We start from the raw sequence: 27,380 nt of genomic DNA, 5'->3' as shown, positions 1-27,380 counted from the left end.
GCAAGACTGCTAATAAAATCTTGCTCTTGTATGGGAAAGAGTTTGTCTATCATGGAATAAATAACTATCCTATGCATGCGTTTGTGTGTGTTCTCACGGTCAGATAAACTTGATTTTCATTTTGCTAAAGTGGCGAGAGAAGAGGGTGTAATAGCTGGGTATGGACAAATTTGCGTGTCCTTTTTTTAATTCTTTAAATAACATCCTGAAATCCAAAGCACTGTGCAATTAATTATTTTGCCAGAATGGGGCCGGATAACTTTGGGCTTGTTTCTCAGTCTCTGTTGCTACATGACAGATTGCCTCAGGGAGTCTCAAAAGTTTATATGGGTAGACATGAGTTCCCCCCCCCCAATCTTACTAGGTGCTCCTAAATTATTATTTGGATACTAGCCACAGGACAGATGTAACCATGGTGCAGATTGAAAGCGAACACTCAAAAACATTTGACCTTCTTTCTCACATCACCTAAAGTTCAAACTCTCTTCCAAGCCTTATCAACTGTGGCTTATCATATGTTTTTTATTTTTCTTCATTTATGGCCCGCCTTTCTTCCCAAAGAGGAACCAAACTGGCTTACATTGTTCCCCATTTTATCCTCACAACTGCCCATTCTGATACTCTAACCACTACACCACACTGGATGTGCATTGATGTTAACCATGGTTAGCCTTAACATGGTTCCAAACTGATTAAGAGGGAGGGGAGGGGAGGGGGAGGCAGCATGAAATCTTGAGTGGGCTCCTTGCAAATTGAGATGCACAAGGAAGTATTGGACCTGTACCATTATTATGGTATTCATCACCTATATATTGTAAACTATTTTGTTAATGCCTTTCTAAAATCTATACTGTAAACTTGTTCATTAGATTTTTTTAAAGAACTGTGGTCTTTATTTTGTATTTGAAGTACTGGACTTTATTGGAATGAGTATATAGAAAGGAAGCTATTGTTTTATGACTAACTAGCCCTAGAATTGGTTGGTAGCAAGCACATTCATTCATATTTTTTATTCAGAGTGACTATGGAAAGCAAAGAATGCAACGTTGAGGATGCCCTGACAAGAGATGATGTGTGTGCCACTCAGCTAGCTCAGGAAGAATTTGTCTTTCATGAAGAAACCATTGATCTTGGAGGAGATGAGTTTGAGTCTGAAGAAAATGAGACCATTTCAGAAGATTCCAATATCTTCATGGATAAACTTAATGAGAACTTGATGGAGAGTGTCATCATATCAGATTCTCCAAATAATAGTGAAGACGATACTGGCGATCTTGGATGTCTGCAAGAAATGGTGCAGCAACTGGAAGTCAAAGACCTTCATGCAGCAGAAGGAGAGACAAGGAAAGAAGCTACTGATACAGAGAGTGAAATTGAACATGAAGTTGCTCCTCAAGCTATTTCTGATGCTGGAATCGATGATCAGCCCACATTAAATGAAGAGTTGATTGAGGCAGAAGCAATAGATGAACTGAAAGTGGGAACGGATACAGAGTTAAGTAGTATTTCCAACAGTATTGATGATAGCAAAGCTGAAGAAAATATATCCTTGCCCCTTACCACAAAAACACCTGTGGACGCCGAGCCTATTCCCGTGTGCACCATTTTCAGCCAAGCAAATCGCGTGAATAGTCAGCAACAGTTCTTTCATGATGGCTTTGAGCCCCAAATGGTGAAGTCGCCCAGTTTGGGTGGTATAAGCGAGACTCCAGTGAAGATACATCCACAAGTGGTTCAGCCAAGTCCTAGCTTAAGCAAGTTTTTTGGTGATGCCATTAATCCCAATACACTAGCTTCTGATTTTTTTGACTCATTTACTACATCATCTTTTATTTCTGTCAGTAACCCTAATGCAAGCACCTCCTTACCAGAACAAATGTCTTCTCTTGTGTCAACTGGAGAGTCCTGTGACTTTGCTGATCCTAAGTACCCTGCAAAAAATGGGAGATCTACATCTTCTCCAGAAATGTCTCAGTCTCCAAAGCCATTCTCCCAAATCCAAGCGGTTTTTCAAGGTAGCGATGACCCTTTTGCAACCGTGCTGAACATGAGTGAGATAGACCGAAGGAATGATGCTTGGCTTCCTAGTGAGGGAACTAGGAGCGTGCTGATTTCTGTAGCTACCCAGCAGTATAGTAATGTTTTCATAGACAAAGAGAATCTCACAATGCCTGGCTTAAAATTTGACAACATTCAGGTAAGGGTTTTCAGTTTGTCCCTTGTTTTTTGAAAAAAATGTGTATACATTCTAGTTACTCAGAAAGAAACAAGCCGCAGTTTGTGAAGGCACCTGGATTCAGATGTCACAAACAATTGGAGTTAGGTTGAAGACTTCAGTCTTCAGTCTTGCCATGCTGCATGAGGGAAGGAGGCAGCACAAGAGCTTGCCCATTAACTAGGTTTGTGCCTGTAACAAACAAACCAAGGTTTGCTTCTGATGTCTGAGTAGAGCTATAATTTTAATTACTTGAGATCTTCTGTCAGATATTTGATACGTGCCCAATGAAGGTTATATGATTTGCCTTTTGATGGCCTTTGTTGAGTTAGCAGCCAGTACATTCATCCCCTCCTCTTCTAGCAGTTATTCTCAGATAGTAACCACCCCCAGCATTAACTGACAAGCGACTGCTGTATACTGTGCTTTTAAAGGTTGCTTAGCAACTAACAGACCTCAAACCAAGCCATCTCTATCACATACTGGAATGGAGTGTGGGTGTTGGAGTTAGTAGCAGTGGTATCAAAAGTTTATTGTAGAAATGGTGGTTGATCATGGTGTCATGAGAATATGGGAGGGACAAAAAAACCAGAAAGACTCCCATCCATCCGTGGAAGGGGTCCAGACAAGATACAATGATTGTCAAAAACAACAGGTATGAAAGCAAATTGTCAAGAACAAATGTCATCCTAAAGAGCAGTTTTGGTAGGACCACTGCCTGTACACCAAACTGAATGTAGGACATGGGAAAACAAAGACACTCTCCAGGGTTTGGGGAAGCCGTGGAAAAAAATCTGAAGTAATTTTAATATTGGTTATATGTAAGGTTTTTATAAATATATTACTCTGGTGCACTTTAAACATTAGTGTAACCAGCCTCAAGTCTTTTAAGGAGAAAGGTGAGCTAAAAGTGCCTTAAATAAATAAACTCTGGACTCTGCTAATTAAGCACAGGCTTGTCCTTGATTTTTCTTTTCATATTTCCATGATTTGATGGGCATCAGAAAGAAATGTTTGATTTTAAAGACCTGGATTTGAATTCCCAAGACCTTGATTGTGGGTGCCTGAAATGTTCTGATTTAACTTTGGTTGAAGGTACTGCACAGCTACAAAAACTCAAAACATCTTGATTTTTTTGGGGTGGTGGCTATTGACTTGTCTTCCCACTCAGGGTCACTCTTCTACTTGTAGTTTTCTTTTTCTTTCTTCCTTTTCCTTCATCCTCTATTCATATCCAGAGTGTTCTCTGTTGGGATTTGAAATGGCATCAACAGCCATTGTCAGCCATAACGACTTAGTTTCATCAGCAGAATCTTTGCCGTTTGTCTTGTGGTGTTTGAAGAGATTTCAAAATGGGCCTTGGTGAAACTGCTCTTGTAGTGGTTTGAGGGTTGCTGCCTTCTCTTCCAGTTGCAGTGCAAAAAGAGCACCTGTATGCAGATGAGCATTTAAGTGTAACATGGTTATAACTTTTGACATATCTTCAAGGCAGCTGTTAAGTAATCAACTACAGATAGAGTAACAGCCTTATCTTTGCTGCCTGTACCAGGGTGCAACCAGACTGCATTCCAGTTCCGTTCTTCTCTAACTGCACCCATGTGTACCACAATCAATTTGAAACAGTGCACCTTTTACAAAAAAAATACAGAGCAGTGAAGAGAATCTTAAAGTAGTTGATAGATTTGCAGTGCAATCCTGAGTAGAGTTTACACCCTTCGAAGCCTGTTGCTTTAGAAGGGTGTAACTGCTTAGGGCTGCACTGTTTGGTGCATTGTTTTTCCTTAATACTAATAATAATGCAACATGTTTTGTGTTTGAAAATAAATACTTTGGCGACTAGAAATTTTTGCTGATACTACCGAATATTTTTTTGCTCTTAGGGAGATGCTGTAAAAGACTTAATGCTCCGCTTCCTTGGTGAACCCGCTGCAGCAAAGAGACAAGTTCCAAACGCCAACTCGGTAGAACAGTCTTTTGTAGGATTGAAGCAGCTGATAGTAAGTAAGACGGGTTAAATTTCTTGGTACATGTTGAATACTGCCATTCTTCTCTACGTAGATATGGGGTTGCAGACCTTATCCATATTATCAGCTTAGAACTGGAGATTTGTAAGTCTCCTGGTTTAACCTCCTCCACTACAAACGTAGAAAGACCGAAAGTGTGCAATAGCAGAGGTGTGTTTATGGCATTGGCTTTAATGAGACAGCCCCAGATGGCTTAAGCTAGAGAGTTATTTCATACTTTAAGGAGAGAGCTTTCCAAAAAGTGCTGTGACAACATACCCATCTGGTTGTTCACTTTCACTGGCTACTTGGAAATTCAATTTCCTGTCTTAAGCTCATAGGCAAGAAGGCTACTAAACTTTTATTGTAATAAAAACAGTTTTGTGTCTGGAATGCTGGTAATTTGGAAACAACATTGCCTCTGTCTCGAGAGTATGAGTCTCACTTCACAATCTGTATGATGAATATTTTGAATATTGATTTCTCACATTCATGTGTTGTTGCATGAGACATTCCATTAGGAATAGGAGCATGCCTATTATATTAGGTGCTGTGGAATGCTGCTGCAGTCATTTTGTCTGTGGGCTTCCTAGAGGCACCTGGTTGGCCACTGTGTGGACAGACTGCTGGACTTGATGGACCTTGGTCTGATCCAGCATGGCTTTTCTTATGTTCTTATTACCTGTGAAACAAATTAAGCCAGCTAGTAGTGCTATCTTCCAGTAGCAAGCTGTCTTAAAAACCTATTTTTGGCACACAAAATTAGTATCTGTTAGCTGCTATTGTTCCAGAGGTTGACATTTTAACTTCTCCCTTAAATTGACAACATTTTCATAATAAGGCATTAGGTGATGTATATTTTTAAGTATAGAAAATATACAAGAAATGGACTAAGAATTTTTAATTATAATATTTTGTGGCATATTAATGTATTTTATGCTTGTCAAAGTTCAGCCTAAGAAGGGGTTACTGACTGGGTATTTTTTTAAAGTAATGTCAAAGTGTTCTACCAGAGCAATTTACATTGGAGAAGAATGTCATAGCAAATGGAGGAGGACATTTTAATCATTTTAATGGTGTCGCATGTAGAGTTAATGACTCCCATTTGAGAGTCTGTTTGGGGGGGAATTATATACATTCTTTCAGTTGTGCTTTTGATTAATGTTAAATTCCCATATGTTGTCAAATACCAGAAACTGCAGGTTTTGCACATTTACTTTTTATAGCATGAAGCTTTAAATCTCCAAAACAAGAGTGCATGCTCGGGATCTCTAAAGGAGGCCTAACTAATCTGTGACAAGTGATCCTGAGTATGCACTCTTGCTTAAGAACATAAGAAGTGCCTTGTATCAGACCAAGGGTCCCCTGTTCAATTGTTCTCTGCAAGAATCCCAGCAAGCAGAGTGCGTTAAGCAGCACATATACTAAAACTGGGATGATACAGAGAGTGTGTTAAGTAGTCCATAAGAAATTGGCTAGTAGCCCATCAGTTTGTTTCTTTTGCCCACCCCTCTTGGCGCAAAGTGTTAAGCTGCAGTACTGCAGTCAAAAGCTTTGCTCACGACCTGAGTTCGATCCCAACGGAAGTTGGTTTCAGGTAGCCGGCTCAAGGTTGACTCAGCCTTCCAGCCTTCCGAGGTCGGTAAAATGAGTACCCAGCTTGCTGGGGGTAAAGGGGAGATGACTGGGGAAGGCACTGGCAAACCACCCCGCAAACAAAGTCTGCCTTGGAAACGTCGGGATGTGACGTCACCCCATGGGTCAGGAATGACCCGGTGCTTGCACAGGGGACCTTTACCTTTACTTTTACTTCTTAGGCACACTCACAGATGGTGAGGTCCCAATGGATTGAGTTCACACCTTAAAGACATGTTTGCTAATGTGGCATGCATGGGCGCCATAGCACCTGCCAGGACTTCCCTTGGTGTCCGCCAAGCTTTTCAGGGAGTACGTCAGGCCATTGTAAGGCAGGGGCTGTTATGGCTGCTCTCATTCAAATGAAAGGGTTTTCCACTGGAGGAACCAGGAGGACTAGTAAGTACCTGGGCTTTCCTTGGTCAGTGTGTGGTTCCATTCTCCCTTCAAGCTTTCCTTTTGCTCTGGAGGTGAGAGAAGCAAGGTATTCCATTTGGCTCAGCCTCCTGCAGCAGCCATTTTGGGTTGGCACTCACCCACTCCCTCCCAACATTCCAGAGATGCCCACAGGCTTGAAAAGATTGGGGATCCCTGCCTTAAAGCATACACCAGAATGACATTCAGTGTTGTGATCCTACAAAAAGAAACATTCAAAGGTTTCCCAACAGATGTCAGTGTGGAAAGTGGTCCCTGAAAATAGGAAACTTGAAAGCCAGTTGGTTATGGAAACATTCCAAGGTTGTTGTTTCTTCATAGATAAAATTGTTTGATTGAGAGATCAGTAATATTAGGTTTTCTCAATTAAGCCCAGAGTAGAATAAGGCTACGTTCCAATATAATGGCAAGCCCAGGTGTTCTCGGTCTTGAGTGCACCCAGATTATTACTTATTTGAGATACTGATATCCTGCTTCATCAATATCACCATTCCTGGAGTAACTCACAATGGCAGTTAAAAACACAAGAATTTAAAACAATAATTGGACAATATCTAAAATCAACAACAGCCAGATATAAGAGAACAATGCAGTGAAGAAATTTTCTAAAACGGATAAAACCTTAAAATTATAGCCTTCAGGTAAAATCAGCAAGCCCTGTTAAAATATTGGTTAACATTATCTTAGTAGTGTAGAATAAAATAGCACAAGGTCTATTGAGTAGCCTATGGTTACTGGTTTAACCAGAAAGGGAAAGCTAGGTTCGCAGTAGGTCTGACTACATTCTGATGAACAAATCAGTTTGTTTGTGAGGGGTACAAACCTATTCAACTGTTATGTTCATGTGCTCCCCTCTCCCCTCCCTTCATGTGGCACATTGTGATTGAAGACCAAATCTTCACCTACGGTAACTTCTGTTTCTTGTAGTGTCCATTATGCAAGTGCCTTTGAAAACTGCAGTTTGTTTCCTCCCCAATAACCAGGATTCTTAATTAGGGTGAAACTGTGCTTTAGAATCATATTTTCTGCAAAATAAATACATTTGTTAAAGTGTCCAAATTTAGACATTATGACATAGATTTAGCTGGATACTTTTTTCAGTTAGGATGCGGGAGGGGAAGGAACATGCAAACTTGACTAGTAGCCAGGTTTATCTGAACTGAGCCTTTGTGTTCGGAGTTTTGTTTGCTGACTGGTGCTGATATTTTAATGTTAGACAGGTTTCTTAATTTTGGATTCTCTTTGGGGATAGATGAGTAATCTTCAGTCTGTCACTTCAGAGGAGTAAACAGATGGCCGTCAAAAATTTAATAACAGTTATAAAATTTTTGAATGTGTATTTGAAATTGGACATCCATTCATTTATTTATGGCTTGTCCATTACTCTGCTGCATCACCTGAACTGTATAACCTTCACTGTATATGTACATCTGTCATATATCAAAGAACAGATGGTGTCCATTCCAGCAGTTCTCTGTCCTCTAGCTCTGATCCCATTAGAATGCAAGCTACTCTGTGTCTGAATCTGAGCAAGGTGTATAAAGACAAGATGATAGTGCATCTATGATAGTGACTATGAGTCTGAGTAGTGAACCAAAAAGTCTCCTGGCTCAGATCTCACTTGAGCGGCTCTGAGGCAAGCAACTATACTCACAGGCCATTTATGCAGGGTCAGTTTTGATGCTCGCTCAAAGCTCTTTTTTTAAATGCGACCTTTAAAATGCCTATTCACGGTCCTGACCGCAAAAGGAGAAATTCCACCCCCTCCCCCACTCGCCTGCTCCTTCGTTCCTTCCATTAGCAGCACAGCTGTGATTTTGCATGCTTCCTCAAGGGGATTCTTCGATTTGGGAGCGGAGCAAACACCAAAGGTTACTCTTAAGAAATGCGGAGCAGGTATGCGCTGGCTTCTCAGTCACTTCCTGAATGAGGGTTCAGTGTGAAAAACTCAAAAAAATATGCGGGGCACTTCAGCCTGGAACACAATGCTAGTTACCAAGTATAAATGGCCACAGCCTCCTGTCCACACAATGGGAATAGTAACACTGACTTGTCTTACTGGGTTGTTCTCAAAATTACTGTGAATATTTATATTAAATGCTTCAAATACTCAAAAGCTATGGACATGCTCCATATTAACGTCTGCAGTCTAAAGGGTCATGTGATGGATTTCCTGAGGGCTAGCCGCTTCCCCACATGATTTCCCCCTCTGCCGCACAACTTTCCACTTAGCCTGCGGCATCGGGGTTTGTAAGCAGGGAATCGAAACCAATCTGATGCAGATATAATCTGGGCTTGTGTATGAACCCACCCAAGCCTGGATTTGAAGACTGACAGATAATGAGCTGAGTTGATGGGAACAAGGTTCCCCCCCCCCCCAAAGATAGCAAGAATTGAGTTTTATTCATAAAGAAACATACAACTTTGGTAAATATGAGCAATCAGTCAGGAGCTGTGGGATGTTAGGCTTTAGACAGTATACGCCGAAGGAAAACCTTCTCTCAGGCAGTGTTATAAATACAACAGTCTGCTGCAGCTAAGTTACATAGACCTAACAAACTGCTGGCCTGCTGTAACGCTTTTGTATACTCATTTCCCCAGACAGGGGAACTTTACTAAAGATCTGATATCTCCACAGATATTAAATTCCTACACCTGTTAAACTAACCCTCCTCTCACTCACAACTTTCAACCTCTAATCCTCACCCCCCCCAACCTGATTGACTAAACCTCCCCCTGTCACATTTTCACCTTTCCCAGTACAAAGTTCCTATTGGCTGGCTCAGAGCACCGCTCTTGTTATTGGGATTCATTTCTGTGCTTTTGTCTGTCATGGGCTACTTTAGATCTTAGGGCAGATTTTTTATTCCCCCTCCCCTTTGAATAGCCCCACTCTATGTGACACACTGTTTCTCAGATGTAAAATACATTTTCTATGTGGCATTAGCCAGAGTGGTATAGTGGTTATAATGTTGGACTAGGATCTGGGAGACCCAGGTTCAAATCCCCACTCTGACATGGAAGTTTGCTGGGTGACCTTGGGCCAGTCACATACTCTCAGTATAACTTAGAATCATAGACTTGGAAGGGACCACCAGGGTCATCTAGTCCAGGGGTCGCAAAAGTGCGGCTCCCGAGCCGCATGCGGCTCTTTGAGCCCTTGAGTGCAGCTCTTTCCATGTTCAGGCCCGGCTGAGTAGCGAAAGGGGCGGGGGGCGGGAGAGAGTCTGCGCAGGAGGCGCTTGGGTTACGTAGGAGCGACCACCTGCTGCTGCTGCTGGCTGGCCTGCTGTGGGGATTGGGGGTTTCTTAAGCAGCGGAGGGAGCAGCCGCCGTTTCGATATTTGCACCGTAAGTCCACCCGCTGCCTCTTGGCTTCTGCTGTTGGCTCCTCGAGTCCCTCTTCAGAAAGGCTCGAGAGAAATTCTCATTGCTTTGGACGCGCTTCGCCCGGACGAGGAAGCCCCGCGCAGCGCCTTTCTTGCTTGAGGCCGCCTGCAGCCCGGAGGGGAGGGGGAGGCAGAGAGCGAGCTGCCCCGGCGGCCGCCACCTCCCCCCTCCCTGCCGCACAGGCCTCTCTTTCGGTACGGCCGCTCTCGCCCCCAGGGCTGCAGAGCGGGCCCAAGGCCGTGCTCAGGCTGCCCCTGGGAGGGGGGAGGGGGCTGGCGCTGTGGCATCGAGGGAGGGAGGGAGGGAGGAAGGGGCAGTTGGGGGACTCTCCTTCCCCCCCCCCCCGTCGAAGCCGCCTGGGCACGCGGCCCTGCCTGCCTGCCCCCCAGCTGGGGGGGGGGCTCTTCCAGCCAAGCCACCTTGCCCGGGCACCCGCCTGCCTGCCCTGAATCTGGAGCCCGTCGGTCCCAGAATGGTGGGGGGGGTGAGCACCTGCCCCTCCCTCTGGCCAGGAGGGAACTGGCATGTCCATGGCGGGGGTGGGGGGGAAGGAAGGATGGACTGTGCATCTCCCCCTTGTTTGTTTGCATGGAACACACACAGACCGGGGACCTGCTGGCCTCTTCCTCAGTGCCTGGGATCCCTGGACATCTGGACCCTCGCTGGGTGATGGTGGTGGGGGGGAGAAAACAGTGGGCCTTTTTGTCTGGCAATTGTTAGCCCTCCCCTGGCCTATTACTACAGGTTTCCCCTCTTCCTGGTACTTTGTGCCTCTTTCAAAAGGAACGGGGGGGGGGGGTTACACTCTCCCCACAGCCATTCACTACCCCACTTTGCAGTAGGTGCTCTACTGGTTTCCACTTCTGCTAAATTTTAATTAAAGTTTATTAAGTTAATTAACAGTATACCTACCTATATAGTTTGAGTTTAAAAAATTTGGCTCTCAAAAGAAATCTCAATCGTTGTACTGTTGATATTTGGCTCTCTTGACTAATGAGTTTGGCAACCCCTGATCTAGTCCAACCCCCTGCACAGTGCAGGAAATTCCAAACTACCTACCCCCACACCCCTAGTGACCCATACTTCATGCCCAGAAGATGGCCAAGGTGCCCTCCCTCTTATCATCTGCCTAAGGTCATAGAATCAACATTGCTGACAGATGGCCACCTAGCCTCTTCTTAAAAACCTCCAGGGAAGGAGAGCTTACCACCTCTCAAGGAAGCCTGTTCCACTGAGGAATCGCTCTAACTGTTAGAAAATTCTTCCTAATGTCTAGAGTTATCTCACAGGGCTATTGTGAGAATAAAATGGAGGAGTTGTAAGGTTGCCAGCCTCCAGGTGGGAGCTGGATTTCTAGAATTACAACTGATCTCCAAGCTATAGATATCTGTTTCCTTGGAGAAACTGACAGCTTCAGAGGGTGGACTCTATGACATTATACCCCACTGAGATCCCTCCCCAAAGCCTGCTCTCCCCATTCTCTACCCCTAAATTTCCAGGATTTTCCGAACCTAGCATTGGTAGTCCTAAGGAGAGGAGAATGATGTGAGCCACTTGGCAGTCCCCATTGGGGAGAAAGGTGGATATAAATCAAGGAAATAAATGAGTTAGCTGCTGTCCTAGAAAAACTGCTCCAAAATGTCACAGTTGCTTGGATCTTTGAATCCAAGTCGCCACCTCTGCTGCTGTTACCAGTCAGCCAAAATTGCAGTGTGCTGGTCCCTTTTGACATGATCTCCAAGAATTAGGGCTTTTTAAACTTGTAGTATCGAAGACTGCATAATCAAGCATCCTTGAACTGCTGTTGCAACAGGGTAAGTGGCAGGGTTATTGTTCATCTTTCCAAATTCTTCCTAAGGTTACGTGGAAACACTTTGGGTGTCTTTTCTCTGGTTACTCTTCCAGAAGTGTCTTTCACCTTCTCAGGAACCTTCATTAGACAGTTGGTGCACTAGTTCCCTGGTAACCTTTAATAAATGTCATGACACTATATTCTGAGCAAATGAGGAGCATAATATTCTTCTTCCACTGTAGTAGGATGCATTCAGCCAGCAAGCTCAGCGGAACTGGGACTTCACCCATCATGATTTAAGACTTCTCTGCTGCCTCTGCTCAAAGAGCAGTCCAGGAGGACTTATATGATGGATAGATCTGGTTGTGATCTGGCTGCCAGGTGTACATTTACAGAAAGAATTTGACATTCTTTTAATAAAGGGAAATGTTCATGGAACATAGCAAGTATGCCATATTGCAGAACATCCTATTTTTACCATGTCCCTAATTTTTAAAATTTTGAGTTACCTCTTTCTGGATTTTTCTTTGTATATTTCTTTGTAAGAAAAGCAATGATCAGTCCAGAATATTGTTAATTCTACCCTCCCTTTAAATGCTTTCTGAGTTACTTCTGTGTAATAGCACCTGGGGGAAAGTATTTAGTGTCACAAAAACCAATGTTTCAGAATTGGGGGGGAGAGATCTGTGGCGACCGAGAGCATCTTCCGCACTGCCTCCTTAGAGGTTTCTGGGCCACCGTGGAGGCAAAAAAAGAAGTTTAGAAAATAAAAAACTGTGAGAAAGGGGAATGCGTTGTGCTCAGTCAGGACGGGAAAATGAATACAATGACAAAGAAATAAGCTGTAACATAGGAATCCTGTTGTCATATTATGTATATAGATATATTGTATTTTAAATCATGAAGGTTGTCATTTTTTCTGTTTCTTTTAGTTGCTGTTACTGTTTATTGTTTCTGTTATTATTGTTCTTCATTTACCAAAAATGTAAACATTGCATCAATATACCACCTCATGCTACATAATTAAAATCTAATCCAAAAAAAGGGGGGAATCCCCCATTGCCTCCAATGTATTTGTCCCCGTGCCATCATAGGTGCCACCTTATTCCATGATAAGGTGGCACCTACGCCAGCGCAGGGTCATGCTGGCTCCAAAGGAGCTTAGCCCCCCACCCCCAGGAGTGGGCTCCTAGTGTGGGTTCATACAATTTTTAGTTTGAAATTTAAAGGATGTTCTTCAGAAATTAAATAGTCTGAAAATGTTTTCTCTGAGGATCAGAGGACATCTTACGAGTGGGTGTTTCCGTTCCTATGCTCAGGGATAGGCATTTTTTCAATTTTTTCAACTTCCTGTCCTGTGCCAGAAACGCCCTTCCAGTTCTATTCCTGCCTCAGAGGGAAAAGCAGCTTCGAAGCTCGCTCCACAGCTAAGCTTTGAATTAAAAACCTTTCTCCACCTTTTATCTTCCTGCTATTATTAATCCTAAAGCCCCTACGTTCTGTCTGTGACCTTCATCGGTGTCTTCCCAATCCGTCTCTGCCCCGGTCTTCTCTTTCCTCCTGTGCCTATCCATTTGTTCCCCTCACGGAGGAAAATGGTGGCAATTGAGGAACACTCCGAAGAGGAGCTCCTCTCGGGTGATGAGGCGGTGACCACGGAGCTCTTGCCTTCTCGCCAAAATAAAGCGGCCAGGGCGAGCGAGGGAAAAGCGCGGCGGCAGCAGGGGCTTGCGGCAACGCGGCAGAAGCGACAACAAACAGATGCCGAGGGAAAAAATGGCTCGAAACAGCCGCGCACAGAGAAAATGGCCACCGAACCTCCCAGCTTATCTGGTTTTAGGTCATTCTGAAAAAATGCATCCGTGTAGTTCTGGTGAATGGCCAGAGGTTTCAAATCTTATATTCACGAAAACAAATTATTTTGACCCAGTTATATTTTTCAATTAAATCATATTGGATGCTTCAATACGAACAGGCACATAAGTGAATCTCAGGCAGAATGTAAGAACAGTGTTTAGAGGCAAAACAGGCATGAGTCCTTCTAACAGCAAAAATGTTGCACACTTCAGATGGGTGAAAAACTGTTCACACTTTCTGAACGGAACGTTCACTGACCTGTCATAATAGATGGTATATGCTTTTACAATTGCAATCTTCTAATTGTAAATTGTGAGTCATGTCTGGCTTTACTTTTTGCCTAATTATACAAGCAGCTTTGACAAATGACACTCCACTTCCTACTGGCCGGCTTTACTGACCTTGTCATTATTACTAATGGTTAGCTGTAGCTGCTTCAAGCCAAATAAGCAGCTTCTAGTCATAAGCAGCTGAATTTATTTGTTTCTTAGCCTGTTCTTTTATTTTTTCCCCTCCCTTCTCCCACAGAGCAGCAAAAACTGGAGAGCCGCAGTTGACTTATGTGGACGACTTTTAACCGCCCATGGCCAAGGCTACAGCAAAAGCGGTCTCCCCACAAGCCATACAACAGACTCGCTGCAGGTATATTTGTCTTTCAGTTAAGCAGACATTTGACAACAGCTTAACAGATAAGATGTATATCATTGTAAACCTGCATTTTGCCTTCAGTTCCTAAATTTGCACTTCAGAGCAGGGCTGGGTAATTTTCATGGATCCTGTTGGAAATGTGGCTTATATAGAACTTAAGGACATATGAAGAGCCTTTTTGGATCATAAGAACATAAGAAAAGCCCTGCTGGATCAGACCAAGACCCATCAAGTCCAGCAGTCTGTTCACTCGGTGGCCAACCAGGTGCCTCTAGGAAGCCCCCAGCAATCAGAGCAGCAATCGATCAAGTCCAGCAACCTGTTTTGCCCAGCCAACAAACAGCATGGAGGCCAAGGCCTTCCTCTGAGATCTCTCCTAGTGCTGGTATCCAGAGGTTTACTGCCTCTGTGGAAGTCCCCATTAGGCAGCATGGCTTGTAGCCATTGATGAACCTATCCTCCACGAATCTGTCTAACCCCCTTTTTCTAGCCATCCGTGGTTGTGGCCATCGCTACATCCATTGGCAATGAATTCCACAATCTAATTACTCATTGAGTAAACAAGTATTTCCTTTTGTCTGTTCAGAACTCATTGCCCATCAACTAAATTTCTCCCTCAGTTCTAGTATTATTTTTCTAAATGGAAAAGTCTCAATAGCCTCTCCTCATAGGAAAGGTGCGGTCTTGCTTGCATGGTGGACATCAGTCAGCTATTTGGCAACTGATTTCACCCATCCAGTATAACGTTATCACTAGGTGGGACTGGTAATTTCCAATGTGTGGTTACCTTGCTATTGTCCCTGGCTTATTCAGATGATTGTCTTCGTATTTTTAAGTTTATTACAACCATGAGAGCTGGAACTGAATCCTTTGAGTTGGATCCCATCAATCAGTTCCGCTAATGGAAGGCATTCCTATTAGTGGAATAAAAATTTCCTGCCTCCTCTTCCATCTTCAGCCCACCTCTCCCAAATATTTCTCCTGTGATCTCCACCCAGAACAGCAGGAACCCCCCTTCCTCCCTCCCTCTTTTAGCTGAAATGCTTGGTAGAATCCACGCTTTTAACAGATCAAAACCAATGCTGAGATGCCCTTTTTAAAAGGCTATTTTTATTAAGTTTCACAAGTTAAGACACAAGACGTAATCATGAAGACAACAATAAACAAGTGAGAGAACTGAAGTTGCAAACATTTATACTTGTTCAATGAAGCAGGATGTTTCGACAGAAACTAGGGTTTGGTGAAACTATTACATAACAGCAAAGTCTAAGAAGAATGGTTTGAATCTTGATTTAAAATATTGATTTTATTCACAAATGTACTAAATTGGTAGCAAGGCTAAGATGTTGATGTTCAAACAGAAATCCTCGGGCTTTATTGGGATTCTGAGAGAGAAGGCATATTGCCTACCCTTGTTCTGGCAAACCAGTGTGGCAAACCATATTACAGCAATAGTAAGTGCAAGCATGTATACCTAGATTTCACTTTAAAGTAAGTTCTTTTGTGGTGCTCTTCAGGAGAATTTTATTTCTCATTTACCGTATGTCGATGCTCCTTCAAAGTAATCCCAATTAAATATTGTTGATACAAAAGGTATAAAGATGTTTTATAATGACAGTGTAAATTGAACTCTGAGAATCCTAAAAATGCTGCATTCTGAATCTGTTTTTGAGTGCTCTTCGGTGTAAGTACCCAAAGATACGAAGGATTGTATGTGATATAATAATACTACCCTAATAAATTTATTTTAAAATCAGATCATAAACTTTGATGCAAAGATAACCATGATAACTATGCAATGTTAGTCTAGAAATGTAGCCTTTTTGGTTTTGTTCCGCTTACAAAACTGTCCTTCAAGTGTACTGTGTCATACAGGTTGTTGAATATGTCTTGGTCATTGTTTTACCCATTAGCGTGATAATAAAAATGATAGCAGTTTGGTTTGTTCTTCACAGTAAAAGCAGTCCGAGAATCATTTTGTCTTTCTCTTTTAAGCTCTGGTTTGTAAGATTAGCACTCCTGGTGAAGCTGGGACTCTTCCAAAATGCTGAAATGGAATTTGAACCATTTGGAAACCTAGACCAGCCTGATCTCTATTATGAATATTATCCCCATGTTTACCCAGGACGCAAAGGTAAACATAGTTAATATTCTTTTTGTTGTTGTTAATATTGGTAACATGGGGCATATTGGAGCCATAGTAAAGCACATTTTGATCCCCTTAATTTCAATGGAGAAGTTAAGAGCATATTTAGCTCTTCCAGTTGATATGTATGAGCGGAACAATGCAATCCTGTGTAGAGTTACTCCAGTCTAAGCCCATTAATTTTAGTGGGCTTAGAGTAGAGTAACTCTGTATAGAACTTTTGGACTGTGTCCCTTATCTGTAACGGGGTGTGAACACATGAAGCTGCCTTATACTGAATCAGACCTTTGGTCCATCAAAGTCAGTATTGTCTACTCTGACTGGCAACAGCTCTCCAGGGTCTCAGGCAGAGGTCTTTCACATCACCTACCAGTCCCTTTAACTGGAAATGCCAGGGGATTGAACCTGGGACCTTGTGCATGCCAAGCAGAGGCTCAACCATTGAGCCACAGCCCCTCCCCATATGTACCCTGGAACAAGAATCACAGGTCCGCAACCTTTAAGTCAGTTAGATCTTTTGACAGCCTGTGGGGAGAAAACTTGCAATGCAGTAGGGGGCCTAGCTTCTTGGCTACCTGTTCAGTCCAGAGTCCCATCCAGTAGTCCACAGTGGCTACACTTAGGAGAACATTGGCATGAAACAAGGTGTTCAGCCATTGTTCCTGAAACAGAAGTGCAATTTAATTCTGTATTTCAATCAAGAATGTGTTTCATGAAGGAAAATGCATGATATTCAGACGCGTATAATAAAATCAACAGTAAATGGTCCTAGCACCCCACATGCATACTGTGATCTCAGATGGTATTATCCAGGACTAGAGCTTGAAGGAAGACTTTTTTAACCACTTGCTCTCTGTAATCCTGTGGTCTCATCCTTAGAAAAGACTGCCAGCAACTGTCCAGCCAGATTTTGAGATTGAAAACATATCCTGTACAGATATAACTTTTAACCATGCTATGTTTTTCTTAAGTGTTACATCTGAATATATAGACCATGGGTGCAAAACAGCATGTCAAAACATGCTGTGAAGTGAGTTTGCAAACTATTGTTTGGATAAACCAAGTTAAGCAATGCAGTTGCAAACTATGGTTAAGACCATTTCCCCAGTCCCTCTCCTTGAAAGGTAACAAGCAATTGTCTCTCTGTATCTGCGTTCTCAGGGGAGAGGTTGATTTGGCAAGCTGAATCTAAATATCTCATATCTTAATCCATATTAAGGCAACTGTACTAATCAAGGTTTAGAATTATTTATACTCTAAATCACAGAATTGTTACGAGAAACGCTTTGAATTATAAGATAAAGATTTTTTAATATTTACAGGATAGCCCAAGGTATAAAAAAGATATTCAGTAGGATTCCACCTGGTTTTCCACTGGTGCATGAGGGAGGAGGGTCCCCTTTTGGCCCCAGAAAGGCTGTGTGCCAGGGATCATGGGAACAATATGAATCAAAAGCTGTGTGGGACCGGGGCTTCATTGAGGAGGGGAATTGGGTAAGGTTGCACCTCCTCCTCCTCGTACCCAGTTTCTTTGGTTAGGATCCAACCCAGTGAAGGAGAAAGAGAGCCTGCATGTTGTAGTGGCTAAGAGCGATGGACTCTGGGTTTGATTTCCCACTCCTCCACATGAGCAGCGGACTCTAATCTGGTGAACCAGGTTGGTTTCCCCACTCCTACACATGAAGCCAACTGGGTGACCTTGGGCTAGTCACAGTTCTCTCTGAACTCTCTCAGCTCCACCTACCTCACAAGATGTCTGTTGTGGGGAGAGGAAGGGAAGGTGATTGTAAGACGCTTTGAGGCTCCTTAAGGGTAGATAAAAGGGGTGGGGTATAAAAACCAGTTCTTCTTTTACCTTCTACCCCTCTGGTCACTTAACTGTGAGGGAGCGATGCTATAATCAGATCACAAAGTCAGGTAATGCATGGAAGCAGCTCACCTTTCTGCTACAGTGAATGGAAGATGCACTTGATCACATCTTGGAAGACCATCACATTGTCTTGGCTCATCTTTAAGAGCACATTCTTGTCAAACCAGCATAGGAGATAAAAAGGATATGCCTGAGTGTCTGCCTTGATGTAAATGCTACTGAAAAAGAAGTCTAAATCTATGTCATTAAGCAGCTAATTTTAATGATAAAATAGACATAAATCATACATATATTTTAGCTACTGTGCAGTAACCAGTATCCACAGTAATATGCTGATGGTTGCTAATATTGCTTTTTTTTGTACGTAACAAGCATAAATGTAAAATCCTTGATTTATTTATCTCATTTTGATTCACAATAGATAAACGAATTAGGCAATTAAAATGCACTTTGCAATGAAATGTGTCTAGATACAAATAAATAATGGTTATGAAAGTGGTGCAAAATATATTTTGTTTAATTCATGTGTGTAATTTGGGCCAATTCAGAATATTCATTGAATTAAGTGCAATACATTTCAGTTTAGCACAGTATGTGTCTTTTAGTCTAGGAAAACTATGAATTTCCATGGATATCATTAATATTTCTGATACTACTTTATTCTTTGCCTTCTACAACTAGACTTGTTGAATGTTCACTTGCTACTCCAAAACTCATTTTCCTCCTGAAGATTAATTCTATATCCTCTTTTGTTCCTTTTCAACTTGTATTGATACACCAGTTCTCTCTTTCCAATAATAAACCTGAAACTGTTTCTCAAACTTCTCAATCTGTAAATTAGAAAACAGCCCCTCTGTATTTTGCTTACATGTGATTCTGTCGGGGGGCAGGCAAGGAGCGAGGGCTGGAAGCGTAGTCTGGGGAACAGTCCAAGGTCATGCACAGTACAGGCAGAGTCCAAGATCTCAGTACAGGCAAGGGAAGTCCAAGGCGTTAGTCAAAGTCAGTCCAAGAAGTCAAGATACCAGGAATCCAAAGTATAGCAGGGAAACAAGGCCGGTACACGAGGTTGGTGACAAGTTGCTTGCACAACAGCCAAGCCTAACTGATGGCTTAAATCCCTTCTCCTGCTGCTGTAGCAGAGCCAACTGATGCTGATGAGGCTGAGTTCACAGGTGGGGCTTCAGCCCTGCTCTTCCTCATCACTGCTACTGAAGAGGTTCCTCTGTAAAGCCTTCAGCCTAGCACTCTGCCGTCTCTGCTGCATTGCCAGACGGACCTGTTTTCTTCTCTGCTCCGGTGGCCTTGGTGAGGCCTCTGGAGACACTGCATGTTGCAAGGTGTCAGGTCCAACTGGAGTCCTTGAACTGGCAGGCTGCAGGCATGGTGAGTCATCATCTGACTTTGGCTGATCCTCTGTTCTGGCAGGCTGTAGGCCCTGCAGTTGTTCCTGTGGGACTTCTGCCTGAGGATGTCCCTCTGTTCTGGCTTCTATTTCCCCTTCGTCAGAGGAGGTCTCTGCAGGCTGTCTCATGACAGATGCAGTCCGTCATCCATAGGTCCATCTTCTTGCCTCTGTTTCTTAAAAGAAAAAAAATTGCTCCCTGACAGGTGCCGATTAGACCTTGAAAACGAGCAGGTAATTTCAGCCATACAGCTTAGGGCCTGCTCACATTCTTTCTCCAGGAGCAAATCTTGTGTGAATATTCTACCATATATAGAACCTTGCATTAATTTTGTGCATTTGTGTGTGTGTGTGTGTGTGTGTCTCCCTTTCTGCCTGAGCAAACAGTTTAGGCCAATCACAGGGTTGTTGTTTTTTTACTTACTATGGCTGTAAACAGAGACTTCCTCATGCATCCCTTTAGGAAGTTATCATTGATTGCATACCAGTTGCATATATGCCTATTTTGTTGTTGGGGTGCATGCTTGGGCCTTGCTTACATTGGTTTCCATTCTTATCATGTAGTTACTCCTGTTTGCCTGCCTAAAATGGCTATTTCCAAACTCATTTTTGCTGATCTTTCTTCAGATTCTGAATTTCTGCTGTGGTAGACTGCTGCTATATGACATCACTTCTGCACTGCAGTTTTGGTGGGGAAGAAAGGTTACTTTTGATAGTACACTAAGTTTTAGGAATGTATTGTCCTTTCCCACTCTCTTTCTTTGATTCTGTAATGCCTCATCCAGAATCTCTGATCATGGCTGAGTTGGTATAGGAATTTGACTCAAGTGCAGAGAAGCCTGGCCAGAAACTCCTCTTTCCCGCTGTCAAGGATCTGCTCCTGCTGTGGGTGTTTGTGCCTTCAGGATTTTAAAGAAGCAACGAAAGATGGTTACCATGTAATCTCTCATTAAAGAGAGTATAACTTGTACTGGTACTTAAGGATATTGAGTGTCCTTCTGCTTTTCTGGCAAGGCCGTAATAAAGTGTTTGTTTAGCATATTTAGGGTTAAGTACAGCTCAGAGACTGCCTGTCATTTGCAAAGTCTGAAAGTAACAACGGAGGATACAGAAGAAGCACCCCTAGTGTGCTTCTCTGGTGTTCTCTCTCTTACCTGCTGCAATTATTTGAAAACAGTGCCAGCCAGTTGCCGGTCGCTGAGGTGCTCTGTTAATGCTAGCATCACAATTTCTACACACACACTAAGGAACTTGGGATCCTGTTTTAGAATTCTGGTGACTGGCATCAGATTGTATTTAGGATAGACCAGCAGTCAAGTTGTACAGCTGCATGTGTTCAGGGATGTGAATAGGAACACTGGCCTTCAAAATACAATATACTGCCTTGCCTTGCTTGTTCCATCTGTTTCAAAGTCTCAGAAGCATCAATTATTTTTAACCACCCTCCATTTCCTCCCCACCCGTTTAAAAAACCCTGCTTTTAAAAAAAAATTGGGAAGTAACTGTAGGTGTTATAGTGTTTTGGGAAAGTAATTAATTTTGACATGGAGGGGGTGAGCGAAGATAAGGGGGAAGAAATAATAGAAAATATTTTTCTTTCAATATGCAGGGTTGCCGGGACACATTTGAAAAATGTGTTGCATTCCCCCTCTAGTGGCTGCCTGTCAAGCACTAACAGTAATACCTGCTGTTGAATTTGTGTTACCTTTTCATTTCCAAATGCAAAATTCTGCATTGGAAATCCTCACAGTCAGCTCCTCACTGTGATGCCGAGTCATTCTGTTTACAGTCACCTTTTTTGTTTCATAAATGTAGCATCCATTTCTAGTCGCCCTGAGCAGCAAAACCTTGCATTTGAAGAACTCTGGCTTATATTGAGTTAGACCGTTAGGCTATCAAGGTCAGCTTTGACTGCTCTGACTGGCAGCAGCTCTCCGGGGTCTCAGCAGAGGTCTTTCTCATCACCTGCTATCTGATCCTTTTAGCTGGAGGTGCCAGGGTTTGAACGTGTGACCTTCTGCATACAAAGCAGACCTTCTGAGCCAAAGCCTGTCACCTAACTCTGGCACTCTGCGTGCTACTTGTAGGTAGAAACACTTCTGTTCTTTCCACTCTCTCCCTTGTTCCTTGACTCTTCTGTCCCATTAATGCTTCCTGTTGTTCCCTGCCATACCCTTGCTGCTCATTTTCCATCCTCTGCCTACCCCTCTCACCTTGGAGACTGAAGGATTCAGCAAAGGGGGGGGATTGTGTGGCAGAGGCTCTGTGCACATGGATGCCTATAGCTGTGTTACGTGTGGCCTATGCGTCTGATGTCTAATCATAAAAATGGAATCATGATTACTATTTTTGTTCATTTGGTTTTCTTATGTGTTCATGCGTTGAGCGGAAGGGACAGGTTAGGCCACACACAATTTCTTATAAATGGTAACTGTGTTCCCACGTTTACCTCAAGTTGTTTCAACTTAATGATTGCCACTTTATCCAACCCTTTTCTCCATTGTTAAGAGCAGCGGTTCTCGCTCTGTATCTCATTGGAGAGCCATATTCACAATTACCATCCACCAAAAGAGCCAAATTTACTTCCATCCCTGGTATGCAGATCAGCTGTAGAGAGATCGGCTGCCACATCTTTCATGATAATTTTTTAACTTCTATAGGACAAGGAATAAACAAATGGAGCAGTAGAGACTGAAGAAATTTTCCTTCCCCCTTTTTCTTTAAAAGGAAATGCATATGTAATGATGCATTGTTCAGTCTTTGGGGGGAGACCATGACTTAGTGTGTTGCATGCAGAAGCTCCTAGGTTCAGTCTCCGTTGTCTTCACTTAAGAGGATTAGGCGGAAACGGATTTGAATGACCTTTTAGTTGCAGAACGAAAGCGAAGAAACAATTGGTGCAAGGAAAATAATATTTAAAAAAACTTCTGTAACCCCAACGCATTTCGCATAAGCTTCTTTAGGGGAAATCTTTTTCTACTTCAGCGATACTGATGATTTGTCCTGTGGAAGCTTACGCGAAACACGTTGGGGTTCAGAACGTATTAAAATATTATTTCCCTTGCACCAATTGTTCCTTCGTTTTGTTTTGGTGCGGCCCCCTCTTTTTCTTCCTTTTAGTTGCAGAGTCACTACCAGAATGGACAGTACTGAACTGCACAGAGCAATGGTCTGACTTTTTCCTTTTTGCCTGGGACCTGGAAATGCGCCGGATAGGGCTTAGCAGACAGGGCCCTCTTAATTCTGAACAGCTGAGGTCCCTGAGGTCAAGAAGCAGGTTTAACCTCCAGTCCAGCAGCATCTCCAGTGCTGCTCAACTACATGCATCCTTTTGTTTCCTCACCTGTAAGTGTTGGAGTTCACGCTCGTCAGGGAGAAAGTAAACCACTGTACTTGAAGATGCTTTTGCTGGGCAGGCCATTTAAAAGCACTGCACACGGGAGGTACAAAAGGGTCCTTTTGTGCAGACGTCGCATCGTATCCCTGCAAGGGGGGGGGGACAACCTTGCACCGTGCAGCCTGTCTTTCCCTGCTTGTCATGATGCTTTCTGCTAGTCAGTAAGAACTCCCTCATTTGGAGCAGCTTCATACAGTACCGGAAGCACTGCTGTGCTTCACTGCTGTGTCCAGCAGGGAACTTCAGTGCAGCGGGGCACACGGTCTGGGCTATACACGCCTCGGAAGTCTGAGCACGGCTCACAACAGGAGAATTCACAAGGTGCAGAAGCCCCAGCGAAGTTTTGGTGCTTTCCTTTGTCATTCTCTGAAAGGATTCATGGTGCAAGAGATATCCTAGATATTGCATGGACATGCAGAAACCAAGCCAGCCCTTGCAAAAAGCATTTAAAATCTTTGCGTTGTTGGGGTTGTTTTTTTACCCTACAGCTTATCTCTGCTGTGAGAGATCCCTGTGAACGTGCATAATTTATCTAGTACGCTGTGACTAACTGATGTATCTCATTTGTTATAAGGATCCCGAGTGTAGGTTTTTTTCTTCCATGATGATACTTTCATAGCCCATAACTGAGCCCATAACTGAGCAAGTCACGTTGATGGTGATTCACAGATGCATCTGATGCTGTCAGGTATTTTGTCCAGCCTTTAAACCTCTCCTCATCAGCATCTTTAATGACTGCATTGTGAAACATTCCTCTGTTTACTGTTTGTTTCAAGTTCATTTCAAGCAGTTCCAAGAGGAGCATGTTTCTGTCGCATAGTTTCGTTGTAGCATGACTAAATCTGTATATATGTTCAAATACACATATATATAGTTTCTGAGGCTCCCCTAGAAACTGAAGTGAGCCAAGTAAAGGTCAGTTTGTGTGTACGTGTGTGTGCATACATACTCTTAATTAATGGAATGACAAACTGCTCCTTTTTTGCATAACGTTATTTTTTAGGGCTATACTAATATTTGCAAATATGAAGAGACATTGGGAAGTGGGCTTGTGATGCTGTATTTGGCTTTTATTGGGGGTATAGTGGGGACAAGTGTAGGCCCTACCTAATTCCTTTTTGCTGTGTTTATGGCTTCTTTCCATTGGCATATTAAAAATAATGATTTTCCATGGATTCTTTTTCTGTCTTTGTTCATATCTTCAGGTTAACTCTCTGGGAAAGGTTTTCAATTGGGAGGCTTTGTGCTTCTGCCTCCTGGGATCCAGGGAAAGACACGTTTTTTTTGGGGGTGGGGTAGATGATTTCACCCCACTCCTTTTTTTGACAGGAATGGGCTGTCCCATGTGAGTTCCTTTTGGCCTGACTTACTAATTCTCGGGGGCGGGGGAGCCGAAAGAAGGGTCTTTGATGAGAAACAATGTGGAGCAGCAGATCAAAGCCTTTATTGTTTAGACCAAGATTCTGAGTGTGAGGGTCCTCTTTCTCTAAAGTTGGTTAAATCTTCAAAGTCAGCACTTCCTGTGACTTTCATTTGATTTTTTGTGTGTGGGGGTGTGTGTATCATCAGTATTGCTCATGAGGCTGCATTGAAGATTCCCACGTGCCCCATCGCCGCTTGGTCTTTTTTGCCTTTTTCATCCTTGCTGCCCCCCATGAAACTTGACTGAGTGGCTTCTAGATCTCTTTATGTCCTTAGCCCTGCCCAGCCACCTTGAGACTCACACACAGGTCCCCTTGCAGCCTCTTGATCACAAAGGTTCACCACCACCTGCCTCCTCAAAAGACTTTCTCTAGCATGCCATTACCTCTCTCATGCTTCCGAGGGCTGCCCTAATATATTTCTGTCCCAACAGTTGAAAGAAGGTAATTATTCTTCAGTGAGAAGGATCCAGTTTTTGGAAGGTAGGAGAATTCTTTTTTTAGTACACAGAAAACAATTTCTGTTTTGTTTTGTTTTTTAAATTATTCCAGAACCACAAAAATAGCAGCAATGGACAAATCTCATCTATTTCACATGTAAATTTGATTTTGTTAGGATTCTGTCAATACAAAACTGGGATTTATGTACAAAATGTAAATTTCTGTGATCCTTTACGTATCATGACATGTTATAAGCACCAAGTTTTAGAGATTTGTGTTGTAATTGGGTTTTCATGTTCTGTATTTTGGACATGTGTAATATGTTTTTGTTGCTGGTTTTGTTTTTGTTTTCAGGGTTGAATTCAGTTGGGTAGGTATTTGGTAGCTGTGAGCTGTTGGCTTTGTAAGTTATACATCTGTTTAAAGATGGGACTGTCTTTTAATGCAAGGTAGTGTCAAGCGCCCTTTTACACAAGGACTGCTGTGAATATATTATCTGCATCTAATTTTTGTTTTAATTGAAACAAAGCCACCAAGGGCGATGCTTGCCAGGGGTGAAATCAGCAAGGCATTTGGAGTATCCAGTCACGTCTAAAACAAAATCGTTCTTGGCTTTCAGGCTGGACAGCTTTGTACCTCCTGGGCTGTGTTGCATCAATTTAAATTTTAGACTGTGATCACCCGTGTTTTGTCAGATCTGAAATGCGATTGTGAATCAGACTTCCTGCAAGACCATCCATTGACTTGGAAGCCTGATCCAAGCACATTTACCAGCCTTTCTGGCTTTCAAACATTTCGCCAACAGCAGCAGAGGGGCTGAAAAGTGCTTTTAGGTGGCCTTTGCTAATTTAGTCTTATTTCAAGTCCTTTCCTGCAAAATGGCGCTGTTAGGGACCCATGTAAATGGGTCGCTCAGACTGGGGCTTCATTCATTTCTTTTGTTTAAAATGTATATTTCACTTTTCCCAAGCTTCCCAAGTGGATTATGAAAGTCGCTGTGAAAACTCAGTGAAGCAGGTAACAGAGTTACCTTTGTTGCCTATTTCATTCTTAAGATATCATGTGCATCTGTGTGATGATCACGCTGTGAAGGAAAATTTGCTGAGCTTTCTTGACCTCAAGGAAGAAATCTAGCTTCTAAATACACTGCAGTTAGATTGTGACTTTCTCGTTACTGAATAGTACTGGGATGCGTGTGTGTACATGCACGCAGATACTGCTTTCCCTGCAATGCAGGTAACAAAATTAAGTACTTCAGCAAAATTATAATCCATCATTGTCTTCTGGTGTTAAGATGTCTTTTATACAACTACGGTGGAGAGGGAAAATCCCTGGTAGTCACTCGTTTTGTGGGGGGGATCTTTTCTTCTTTCTAGTAGGTTACCACTGATACTTCTTGAGACTCAACCCACCAACCTCCTATCATTAAAAAAATATATTGTAAAGCTCCTGGGCTCTGAATCTTGCAAGAGCCCTGATTTTAGCCATTCCCTGACGTATGCCACTACCATTTCTGCACCTTCCAGGGTTTCTGGTAAGATTACAGTCAAGGAGTCTCCCTCAGAAACTGAAGTGAGCCAAGTAATAAACTCTGCAAGAAATTAACTTCAGCTCCGGTCGGCTGCCAACTTTATTCACTGCGTTGAGAATAAAGCTGTAGGGCTTAGTTCTGATTCTACATCTTTGTGATGGAGTTATGGATTTCCATTGCACGCTAACCTCTATACTAATGGGTGGCCTTCTATGCAGGAGCAAATAGGATCATTAAGTTTGCTTAATAACTAGTCTCAGGGCTAGCTGAGCCGTATTTTCTCTGTGGCTTGGGGAATATCTATCTGTCTGTGGAATGAAAGTTGTTAACAGGCCTGAGAAGACAAACTGGATAGCAGGAATGTAATAAAGAAGTCTCCGCTCATGAGGAGTGGGAAGAAAAGAGTCAATGGGCTGCTGAGGGGATACAGAAAAGGCATCATTTCTTGGTTTAGGGTGCATGAAGAAGGCATTCTAGAACTGCATAGGCCAGTGAGAAAGGGAATAAAACTGGGCTTGTAGACAATTCACTGTACTACAGTAGAAGGTGTTGTTTTTTTCAGACTTTGAGCATGTTTGTTTTAAAGCCTATGGACCAGGTATTTTTGATAGAAATAGCCAGCCTGAGATCATATCGAATTTCACATGTTCTTGGAAGTTCACTCTGTAGTGTGTGTCCTAGTCCTGAATTGTCATGAAATTACGTTGCAGCACATACAGATTTGTTGTCTTTGCTTTGCAAGTCCATCTCTCTCCATGCCCAGCAATGTACTTCAAGATTAAGCTTGCCTTCCCGCCATCATGCTGTGCTTCAGGAAGCACATGGTCCATTCCTGAGGAATACGACTGCGGGAATTATATGGTGCTTTCCTTTTGTGCAATACATGGTCCACTATAAGGATATGGGATTCATCTTATCCCCTTCTTAAAGGGGCCTCAGATTTATCAAGGGGAAGAGGATCGTCCATCCTTACTGGTTTCTGAGCTCTATTCGCGTTCACCCTACTTTGCCAGTTCATCAACTATTGGGTGCATTCCATCTGCACTCTGATTGGATTTTGGCTGAATCTTTTCTTTCCACCTGTGCTCTGAATGGTAATGAAGATAGTTTCAGGAGGGTGGCTGTGTTGGTCTGCAGTAGAAGAGCTTGGATCGAGCCCGGTAGTCTAGCTCCTGACAAAGGGAGCTTTGACTC

The 27,380-nt window shown here is 42.9% G+C and overlaps 1 protein-coding gene across 1 annotated transcript in view; it reads left to right on the top strand.

Moving 5' to 3' along the window:
• Positions 1-1,024: 1,024 nt before the first annotated feature.
• TRAPPC12 (trafficking protein particle complex subunit 12) overlaps positions 1,025-27,380 on the top strand; it is a 59,076-nt gene continuing 32,720 nt past the window's right edge. Inside the window, exons 1-4 of the mRNA XM_056856656.1 lie at positions 1,025-2,197; positions 4,096-4,212; positions 13,856-13,969; positions 15,971-16,109. Coding sequence (XP_056712634.1) covers positions 1,025-2,197; positions 4,096-4,212; positions 13,856-13,969; positions 15,971-16,109 — 1,543 coding nt within the window. The remainder of the gene's footprint in view (positions 2,198-4,095; positions 4,213-13,855; positions 13,970-15,970; positions 16,110-27,380) is intronic.

The sequence above is a fragment of the Euleptes europaea genome, chromosome 10, assembly GCF_029931775.1.
Source record: "Euleptes europaea isolate rEulEur1 chromosome 10, rEulEur1.hap1, whole genome shotgun sequence".
In the NCBI taxonomy this organism is placed as follows: domain Eukaryota; kingdom Metazoa; phylum Chordata; class Lepidosauria; order Squamata; family Sphaerodactylidae; genus Euleptes; species Euleptes europaea.
Note: the sequence above shows the minus strand (reverse complement) of the source record. Positions and strands in the feature narration are given on the sequence as shown.